Source organism: Eurypyga helias, unplaced genomic scaffold, assembly GCF_000690775.1.
Source record: "Eurypyga helias isolate BGI_N326 unplaced genomic scaffold, ASM69077v1 scaffold27747, whole genome shotgun sequence".
NCBI lineage: Eukaryota > Metazoa > Chordata > Aves > Eurypygiformes > Eurypygidae > Eurypyga > Eurypyga helias.
Genome location: NW_010261561.1, coordinates 77,732 through 88,928, shown reverse-complemented (window position 1 = coordinate 88,928; position 11,197 = coordinate 77,732). Strand labels below are relative to the sequence as shown.

Genomic DNA, 11,197 nt, shown 5'->3' with positions numbered 1-11,197 from the left:
CAAATGCTTTGCACAAGCCCAGGTACATGACACTGGTTGCCCACCCTCTGTCCACCAAGGTTGTGACCGTAGAAGCCAAGCCACCATATTCGTCAGGCATGATCTGCCCTCGGTGAAGCCATGCTGGCTGTCACCTATCACCTCGTCATTCTCCATGTGCCTCAGCATGGTTTCCAGGAGGATCTGCTCCATGATCTTGCCAGGCACAGAGGTGAGACTGAGTGGCCTGTAGTTCCCTGGATCCTCCTTTTTTTCCTTTTTAAAGATGGGTGTTATGTTTCCCCTTTTCCAGTCAGCGGGAACTTCACCAGTCTGCCACGACTTCTCAAATATGATGGATAGAGGTTTCACAACCTCATCTGCCAGTTCTTTCAGGACCTGCAGATGTATTTCATTAGGTCCCATGGACTTGTGTACCTTCAGGTTCCTTAGGTGCTCCTGAATCTGATTCTCTCTAACCATGGGTGGCTCTCCATTCTCCCAGTCCCTGCCCTTTGCCTTCTGTGACTTTGGGGGTATGGTTTGTGTCATTGCCAGTGAAGACCGAGGCAAAAAAAGCATTGAGTACCTTGGCCTTCTCCATATCCTGGGACACCAGCTCTCCCGTTTCCTTCCGCAGGGGCCCCACATTTTGCCTGATCTTCCTTTTATCCCCTATATACCTATAGAAGCCCTTTTTGTTAGCAAATGATAGAATCTATATATTAGTCATAGTTTTTGATAATTTTACTCAGAGATTGAGAGTACAATCTTTAGTAGTTTCCTTAAACTGGAATTATGCTGAATTCTAAATTGTATGTCAGACAAAATAAAGGTTATGTTCTAATATGTATTCAGCAGTTTTTAATAGAGATAGTATACATATCCAGAGATATAATGCTTATTTCCTGTTCTTATGGGAAAACTTGTGAAATGTGACCCTCTTGTGACATTAGTGATGCTTGCTTATTTGACTTCATGGCTGATATCCGTGATATCCAGATTCTGTGGAGAGATACCAGTGACTTCTTCCCTTTGTCTGACTTTTGTCAATGTGATTTCATTTTTCTCTCACTTTGCTCCTTTTTCAGATCCGTGGCCATCATGTGGCACAGCTGGATCCCCTTGGAATTCTGGATGCAGACTTGGATTCGTTTGTTCCATCTGACTTAATCACTACAATCGATAAACTTGGTGTGTACACTGTGTGCCTTGTTATTTGCAGTGGTCATTTGTCTTTCGTCTCATTGGGCTGAGGTGATTTAATAAGACATTTCAGGGAAGCTTCTACTTTTTCTGCATGCTGGTATCATGAAATAGTTTCTTTGAGCTTCTTAAGGAGGCTCAAATTTCAGGACAGTGGAATTTCTGCTCTGAGATCACAGTTGAGGTTCCTGTGAATTCACCTTCCAATGAATGATGATTATAAAGACTTCATAAAAACACAAATCTTACGGTTTAGAACCACACCAGAAATTAATACTAATCAATACATTAGGCTAAGATTCTGGTAGTCTAAATTACATTTATACCATTATGCTTGATACTTGTTTTGACTGGGAATATCTGAAGACTAGTCAATAGGAAACACAAGCAATAAACAAAACACTGGCTGGAGGAATTTAGGTAAATTTCATGTCAGATTTGGATTCTAGCCTCTGATACTTACTTCTGTATAACTTGAAGTCTGATGTTATCAGAAGAAAACAGAGAAGTGTCGAATTCATGACTTGTGTGTGTAATTCAGTGGTGATCATTTTAGTTTGCTGCGGGAAGAGTGTGTAATACACTAGGGTTTGCTTTTGCTGAAGTTGTTCTGGTTGCTAAGAGAGCATGCCTTTTTGGGAAATTGCACATACCAATTTCTTTGCTCCTCTCTGCTTGAATAAAAATTGTCTGTTTGATCTTTCTCTACTCTTCAATCTACCTGGTATGTTTTAAAGGTGGTTTTCTACATGATAAAGACACTGAATCAATTTTTCTTTGATATGTAGGAAAGGTTTTTGGAGCAGACATAAAACATAGTGCAAGTAGTAGGTAAAACACATTCCACTTAATCTTACAGTAAATACATCTCCTGCCTCTTTGCAGCTGTGTTTTCTGTTTCTGGTGGTAGCGAAAGAAGCAGTTCTGACCCTTGATCATATAAAGGCAGTGGAGTGCTTAAGACTGTAAATAGAGGTGCTTACACAAATCAGGGATTCTCTTTGAAGTTTGTCAACTTTAATTAGAGCAAAGTGCCTACTGGAAAATACACTGGACATTTACCGAGTAAATATAATTTGTTTGGAGCACGGGTGATTGCTAGCATGTCAGTACAAATTTCTTAAAGCTCTACAGATATTTTAGTACAAGGTGTTGTGATTGGTCAGAGAGCATCATCATACTGAAGCCCTCTTGAGCATAGGAAAAATATGCTAGACCTCTGAATGAGATGGGGGGATGTGCCTGAGAGTGTAACTGAGGTGATATTTCAGCTTCTGAGGGGAAACAAAGCTTTCTAACCTGGTCTTGGCACAACAAAAAAGAGGAGGATTTCAGATGTTGCCTGTGCTTGGATGTTCCAGGCAAGAAACTTATGAAAGGTCTCTGGTAGTACAGAAAGTATTTCAGTGTTGTTTTTTCTGTGCAATTTTGGTGCTATCTTTGGTTTCTTTTTTGAGAAACCTTCTGGTCGGAAGTTTATTCTAGGGGTTGCTTCTAAAAATGCAGCTAGTTACAGGTGTACCAGCTGCATAAGTCAAGTTACAGAATTGCTTCCAGGAATTCTTGGATCTCAAGAAGACTATCTCTTTAAACATGAGGTGATGCTTCAGTAACTATGCATTGCTGCAGTACAAAGCACAGATGTTCTGCATGTGCCCAGATCACTCCTGGATGTGTTCTGGTTTTTGCATGACAGAACATGAAGAGCCTGTGAAGTCTGAGAGGAAGCCAGCGAAGGGGAAAAAAAATAATGCTACCAGTGCTTTATTTCAAGTAACGCTAAAGCTCCTGTCATCCCCTGTGTCCCTACCTTTTCTCCATTTTTTAAAATCTGGGGGGTTTGGTAGCATTTTAGAAAACCAGAATTACTTTGGTGCTGGAAAAAACTGTTAGGGTACCAAAAAGGAGAAACAGTGGTACACAAACACATTTTTAGTCACTCCACGTTAGACATTTTAATATTTTAATAAAACTAGTATTAAAACCAAAACTAGTATTTCAAAATATTATTTTAAAATATATTATTTTTAAAACACAAAATGTGGTGTAACTGATAATGCTGTATAGATAAAATGGTGTCCACGCAGCCCTATTGCATAACTTCAGCCCTAAATGCTAAGTTCCATTATTAGTTCATCTTTAAATTGCTTCTTTAACAGGGAATGCGGAGCACTATTCTATATTGATTTAAGAGTTATGTGCAGGCTGTCATATCAGTGTTCAAGTGGATGCCTGCAGCTTACCCGGAACCACAACAGAGAGTTTAAAATTGAAAATAGAGAAGCTGTTTTTTTTTTAAATATTTTTACATGTGCACACAAACCTAATATGGTTATAGAAACTTCTATATACAGAAAATTGTTATCTGTATTATAATCTTTATACATTTGTACATCTTATAGGATTATAAGAAGCTATTTTTCCTTTCTTCATGTAACAGGTATAGATTAAACTTCAACACACAAATCCTTTGAATTGCGTTGGTACCAGTCTTTCAGTCTTGTCTGTTGTGTGTTTTGGCTTTTGAAACTGTGTAATAGTTTAGTTAAATATTCTTTTAAAACCATATTCTCGTCCAGAACAAGTTTAGATACGCCTAAATCAAAATGGGATGATATACTTCAAGCTCCTGTTTTATTTGGTGGGGGTATGGAAATCTGGCTGGTTTATAAGGGGTTGCTGATTGGGAAGTAGAGCTGTACAGATCATTACATGGCTATTTCAAACTAACTTCCCTATAAAGAGAAGGAGAGTGACTAGAGGTACCTCGTAAGCTCTACTGGAGTGTTTGCCCAGTGTTACATTGAACATGTTCTGTGTTTTCTCTTAGTCTATCTATTAATGTTGTATGAATTAATGTAGTATGCTTCCAACCAACTGGTTCTGCCTGTGAAAACTGGTTCTTTTGTGTTTGTGGCTCGTGACAGAGCAAGGAAGAAATCACAGTCATTACAGTTAGTTATTTTACTAAACAGTGAAGTGCAAAATGTAATATGGAGAATTGATGGCATATATGGTAATATGCTAAAATATAAAAAGGTCTGGATGATTTTAATTTCAGTTGTTCTACCTGAGCATTTAAGAAAAATTGGTTTGATAATTCTAATAAAACAATATTTAATAAAACATTTCTTTTTGAAATCTAGACTAAACTGCATTGTACTAATGGATGCTTCCAAAATATTCACACTTTCAATTCTTAATTTGATACCTTCTTTCTTAATCTTGCTTTATTAAACATAATTCGTGGTGGTTTGAAAACCAGTGCTGCTTTCCTTTTTATCTCCTGCCCTGCTTTACAAATTGATAATGTACCTGTTGTAGGGTTTTACGGTTTGCATGAATCTGATTTGGACAAAGTCTTTCAGCTGCCTACAACCACCTTCATTGGAGGAAATGAGAACAGTCTTTCTTTACGAGAGATCATCAAACGGTTGGAGGTCAGTGGGATGGTTTTTGATTCATGATTGTTTTCATCCAGACAGAAGTGAAGGTTTTCCCATTGTCAGTCACAAAAATTATTAATTAATAGAGCATGTAAAGAATTATTAATAGAGCTTGTAAAGAATTCAAGTGACATTAAAAATACCCCCCTGTACTGTTTCTAGAGATGGTAGCACCATTAGTTTCATTGTCAGGATATCTGAAATACGTAGATTAAGGATGAGTATAAAAGAGGTGAATATGGTAGAACACTAATTCAGGCCCTAGTTCTGTAAAGAACTGATGTTGTTTAAAAGGAATATAGCCCTTAGAACTTGTCTTTTAAGTGCCCTACTACAGATAAAACCCCTTTGCATATAGTACTCAGGATGTGCAGGGGTTGTTCTCAGAGCCCTAGCATTAGAGAGGCTTCTACCTGAGTAAAAATAGGAAGATTAAGTACCAAATTTGTCCAAGCCCAGCTGTAGCTTGTAGATAGCGGTATTCCTTTTTTTCCACCCTCCGTCGTTTGTCTAGAGTTTTATTATCTGACAGGTGATATGGTTATGCCATGTGAAGTCATGTAGGAATGGTAATGACTTTGTAAACTACTGATCTAGTAAGAATTGGGTATTTCTGACTGCTTTTTTCAGGATTTTAGAGTACTGAATTTGTAGAGATTTCACGTGCATGGAATTGAAATCCATTAGAGTAAAAAGGGCTAGGGGTGAGGAAATATTTTGAAGTATGTAATATGGAATTGAGTTGCAAGAATGAAAACATAATTACTGAGCTTGTAAGAGTTCATGACTTTGAGTTACAAGTGTGAGGGAATGCGTTGCTTTGCATGTTTGACTATTACATGGGCTTAGCTGAAGCATGGTAAGTTGTTAAGCCACAACATCTGTGTTGTTTCAGCTCTATATTTGCTTTTTGGTTTTTGCACTTCTAGCATTAACGAGATAATCCTTAAAATTGTAATGCACAAATGAATGGACAAAAACAGTAGCAAAAATCTGAAAGCCTCAGGACACTGATTTATTTTAAAATGAAATAACCCTCTGGTTTCCCTCTACTCTCCAGAGGTTTGCTTTTTTTGTGTGTGTGGGTGTTGTGTTTTTTTTGGTTTTTTTTTTTTTTAACTGAAGTTAACATTAGATTCCATTTTAGGGGCACTAGGGAGGACATATTTACTATGTGTTCAGAGTGGTTTTGTCTCAGACTCACAATAGGTCTTAGTTCTGTTTGCTTAAGTTTTGGACACACTTTTCTGGTGAAATTTTTTTTAAGGTAAGAAAAAAATGCAATAAGGAGATTAAAATTTCTGAAGTGTGTTTGCATTTTTCCTTGTCCTTTCTCTGCTGTCAGCTACTTGGATTCTTTCTCAGATTTCCAGCCTTCTGAGGCTTGACAGTTATCAATTTGTGTGAGGCTTCATACCTGTCTTCTCATGGTCTTTGCTTGACTTCAGGTGCCATTTAACAAAGACAGGGTAAATTTTGATAGATGACCTGAAATCTTTCCTGGTGCATCTAAAGAAAAGACTGTTATGCCTGTAAGAACAGTAGTGAGTTAGGTGAAATATGCCAGGCAGTTTAAGGCAGGTTTATTGGCCTACTTTGGATGTATTACCAAATGAGAATCTTCCTCAAAATTTCAAATTGTTACTTTGTAGAGAAAGCTTTCTGGCACAAAACTAGATGCAGTAAAGTAATTTATTTGCTTACAGGATTACTGTGGGGAAGATATAGTGGAAGAGGAAGAACACAAGATAGCTTCAGAAAAGTAATATATACAGAAAACATAATTTAAAAAATAGATTTATTTCTTCACGGCCCATTAGCTTCTGTGTTGGTGTTTTCACATCCTAGAATACCTACTGCCAACACATTGGCTTGGAGTTCATGTTCATCAATGATGTGGAACAGTGCCAGTGGATCCGGCAGAAATTTGAGACGCCGGGAGTTATGAAGTTTACTAATGAGGAAAAAAGGACTTTGTTGGCAAGGCTGGTGCGCTCAATGAGGTATGCTGGGATGGGACTGGGAAAATGCTCTGTGGCTGCTGGGGGTTAGCTGGTGTGGGCTGTAAAGTGCAGAGGTGGAAGTGAGGAGTCCGAGTGAGATCTGGAGCACAGTTGAGTCTAGTTAACCAGGCTGCGATATCAAAGTCTGTGTAGTGACTTTTAGTATTCTGTTTTCTTAAAAGGCAGGTTGTGTTCTGTAACGCTTGTGCTGCCTTTAGTGGCGTATCTGGAAATGTTTTCATTGATTTGTTGAGATACGCTGGGAAAAAATTGTTTCAATGGACTAGTAATGTGCATCTGTGTTGAAGAGTCATAACCTGTTTCAGAAGATAGATGCCAGAGCAATGCTGACTACTGATGTGCTATATTCTGTCTACTGTGCATCTTTCTAGTAGCACATGATCAAAGGAAGCCATCCTAACAGCTCAAGGAGAATTTTTAGATTGGTGAAATATTGATGTGAGTGTTGTTTGACTCACTGGGATGCTAACAGTCTCTTTGGAAAACTGTGCCAAGATGGGACTGGACTTGAGAGGCATAGTGTGATTTCAAGTCCTGGTTTTGCCCTTTTCCTTTTGAGGTATGCCAAGATGTGCTGCACTGTTGCATGACCTGGCAGCAGGAGCTTTGGTCTCTGCAGTGTATGAAAGCATGTTTGGAAACAGCTTATTGATTGCTCCTGTTGTGGCTGTCTGTATGGAAATACTGTGATCCCAGACACTGAATTGCCCTCTCACCTCTAGAACAAGACTGTCTTCTCAGGCACAAGATTTATTACAGTTCTTACAATCTGAAACAGTTTGCATATCCTTTGGTAAACACAAGAATTAGAGATCTATAAAGACATATTTTGTGATTAAGCCTCTGTGTTCAAAGACTTAAGAGGAAGTGCTCATTGGTGGCATTGGAAGATATTTTTTCCAGGTTTTGTGTGCTATCGTTACAGCAAGATTGCTTGACTGGCTAAAAGTTTCATTTAAACAGAAGTACAGAGGTCACTTAATGGACAAATGAATATTCCACCTGTGTAAGTTTGTTTAACAAGCCCTCAGTAGATCCATCTCTGTTTTACGTATCTTGAGACAAGAATTTGTGCTTTTGTTCCTGCCTGTCTAAGCTGTGGAAAGATCTGGGATTTGCAGTAGCATGAAGGAGCCAAATGTTCATCGTTTGCCAGGTTAATTGTCTGCTGAAAATTGAAGAAAAAAAGTTTTACATAAATTTCTATTCAGCTCTCTCTAGCATGCTTTTTTTTGGTCTGAAAATGCTAAACAAAAAATCTGGTTTTGTGGAAAACTGGTGTTGCTATTGAGACTTGTGGCTTTGTAAAGCACATAGTCGTCGTTTTGCTCAAGAATACCCTTTTCAAAAATGTTCATTCCAAGTACTACATGCTTCAGGTACTCGAAACTGAATTTTAAAGTAGAATTTCCCATCCTTTGTGGTGTTCACCGATAGGTTAATGAACAAAGAGTCATTTTGAACTCTTCCTCCTGTAAAATACTCATTGTATATCTTTGAGCTGCTTTGTGTATGCATTAGTAAACTGGTGTTAGGCCCTGATTTTGCAGTCTGATCTGGGCATTTTCTTAAGCCGATGAAGGGTCAGGCATTTCTAGATCATCCCTTCTGAGAGTGACCATCTTTTGTAAGCCTTGCTCCTCCTTGGGTACTGAACATGTGCAGTGACAGCGGATGAGCCGCCAGCCCTTGTGAAGCCACAGTGACGTACAGGGGACTTGCAAGTTGTGGCTGTGCAATACTGTAGTTCTGCACACTTAGTGTCTGTTTGTCCCAAATAATGAACTTTCTGCTGGTCCAGTACTGGCTTAACTTGCAGCCCCAAAGACGAGGAAAACAGCATGTACAACCAGCACTTTGATTTGCCCTGTAGGCCTTGCTGTTCACACGGGACCCTGCTTTCAGTTTATATAAACTGGCGTAGCCCTGCAGACTTCCCAGAGGAATTCTGGCAGCAGAGCTCAGCTGAGCATCTGACTTGTTGCTTAGATGCCTGAATTGTAAGGGTATTGATGGGTGAGCTAAGGAGGGTCTTCTGGCAACTCTTCGTTTCACTGCTTTTAGGACTTCAGTCTAAAGAGGTAAATGTCAGCATTCTAAGTGAGGAATAAGCTGAGTATTAATGGATTATGGCAGTGTTACGAGTCGCAGCGTTGCATAGATGATATAACCAATACAGTTGTATTCTATCTCCAAGCTTTACACATATAATCCTTTCAGCGTTCGTTAAAAGGTAGTTTTTAACTGCTGTCATTGCCTCTGGCCCAAATGCATTAAAGAATGAAAGAACATAGCGCTGTCAAGGGTTGACATCTTTATCCTGATGCAGCTGAGCCGGAGGCACTGGTGCCCTAGTTCTTGGCACGTTACCAACCGTTCTGTCTCAGTCTGAGGAGCCCTGCCATTGAATAGCACCTATGAAATAGGCGTGCTTTCAACTATTTCTACAGGTTTTAATCATTACTTCCAGAAAAAATAAGTTCTCTGTTAGTATTCTTCAATCCATAGAAGAGACTTCTTTGCTGTTACTCCTGTGGTCAGTATACATTTTGTATACATGGGAGTTTAACTTGGGAAGTGAATTTTGGTTGAGGAGGAGATTCTTCTTCCTGTCTGGATTGTTTCAAAGTCCTGGTAAATAATCCTTTTTTCTCCTCCATCTGAGAAGTAACTGTCTCCTATGTCCCCCTTCCTACATGTGACTTACATGTTTTAGGCCTCTGGAAGTATTCAGAGATGTTTTAAAACAGTGTGTTGTAATTTTATTTGCTAAAAGATATTTGACGTTAAGTATTTTTTTCATTATCTTAATACAAACATTCTCTTCTGATTCTTGGTTTCTTTTTGGCAAAGATTTGAAGACTTCCTTGCTCGCAAGTGGTCTTCCGAGAAGAGATTTGGTTTGGAAGGATGTGAAGTAATGATTCCTGCACTAAAGACCATCATTGATAAATCCAGTGAAATGGGAATCGAATATGTTATAATGGGGATGCCTCATAGGTAATGTCAATGGGAACACACCCCCAACAAATGGGCTTATTGGCTTTAGACAAGTTTCAGGTGCTAGAATTTTATTGACAAAGTTGATACGGGAGAAGCTAGGGTAGCAGGAGTCAGTCATAGCGAGTAATGGGAGCACAGAGCTGTAACAAATACCTGTCAGTGAGAGGCTACAGGCTTCACGGGTGAATGCTAGTGAAACTCTTCAGTGTACCTTTGGAGCTGCAAGCAAACATGGCAGTAGCCACGGTATCTATCCCATTGCATAGTCTAGAACTGAGAAAGTTTGGTGAGATAGTATCAAACTTACTTTTGCAGTCTGCCTTAGTGAATTAATTGTTAATGTCATCATGTTGAAACTGATAGATAGCTACAGAATTCATTGCTCATACTGGGATAACTAGGAGATATAAAATGTCTTTGGGAATGCATTGGAGGAATCTTGCAATGGGAGAAGGATAGAATGAAGGGTTTCAGGTTCAGAAGTTTTAAGTGAACTACTTACTTGCTGATTTTTATAAGTTTTATGCTGTTAACTCTGTTATTACCATTTTTGAGACATAACTATGTTTGGAATTTTCATAGAGGTAGGCTGAATGTATTGGCTAACGTAATCCGAAAAGAGCTGGAGCAGATCTTCTGTCAGTTTGATCCCAAACTTGAAGCAGCTGATGAGGTAAGATGCCTCTTTAATAGATCTATATGGAGAGGTCAGTATTCAAGGTAGTTTGTAGTCATTTTGGTCATGGTTATTATGAAAATAGCATCATCAGCTGTTGAAATGCATTGCCGCCTTTTCTGCTTTGAGGAATATGATCTGGTGAGATTTCTTAACCAATTTAAGGACTGTACCTCGAATGGGCAGAAGGTGTTTTTGGAGTAACTGTAGATGAGTAAGTTCTAGGTCATTGGACTGAGTTTGTAATCTCTAAGCATCTGTTTTTGTTTCATATAAATGAGATTAGTGTCAGTATTCAGTAGATATTTATCCAGTAGACATTAAGACAATAAAAGAGGAATGGTGTTCCGATTTGAAATCGCGGTGTCAAACCCCTAGTGCGTTCTGCTGTACAATTAGCTAGATGCATTTTTCAGACTGAAGCGCAAATTTTAGGCGTAGTGTATGGAGCTGGTATGAATGACATTCCTGAACTGTGACTACGTCTTGCACCTTAGGGATCTGGGGATGTAAAATATCATCTGGGAATGTATCATGAGAGGATCAACCGAGCAACAAACAAGAAAATCACTCTGTCCCTGATGGCTAACCCTTCGCACTTGGAGGCGGTTGATCCTGTTGTGCAAGGGAAGACAAAAGCTGAACAGTTTTATCGAGGGGATACGGCAGGGAAAAAGGTAAAGATTTGTTTAAATACAGTAACTCCTAGTGGTAGTTTTTAGTATTATTTTTACTTATAAAGAGCTTACCAGTAGTTTTGTATCAGAGAGTGTTGCTCTTTTCCTCCTTCACAAAAGGATATATCACCTGTTGAACTAGATAAGGGTTTTGACATGGTGTCTCAAGGGTAACTTCAGGAAGTA

The 11,197-nt window shown here is 38.9% G+C and overlaps 1 protein-coding gene across 1 annotated transcript in view; it reads left to right on the top strand.

The window, feature by feature from the left end:
* The first annotated feature begins 1,070 nt into the window (after positions 1 to 1,070).
* OGDHL (oxoglutarate dehydrogenase-like) overlaps positions 1,071 to 11,197 on the top strand; it is a 37,159-nt gene continuing 27,032 nt past the window's right edge. Inside the window, exons 1-6 of the mRNA XM_010155425.1 lie at positions 1,071 to 1,173; positions 4,510 to 4,625; positions 6,480 to 6,634; positions 9,509 to 9,655; positions 10,241 to 10,331; positions 10,832 to 11,011. Coding sequence (XP_010153727.1) covers positions 6,513 to 6,634; positions 9,509 to 9,655; positions 10,241 to 10,331; positions 10,832 to 11,011 — 540 coding nt within the window. The 5' untranslated portion in view covers positions 1,071 to 1,173; positions 4,510 to 4,625; positions 6,480 to 6,512. The remainder of the gene's footprint in view (positions 1,174 to 4,509; positions 4,626 to 6,479; positions 6,635 to 9,508; positions 9,656 to 10,240; positions 10,332 to 10,831; positions 11,012 to 11,197) is intronic.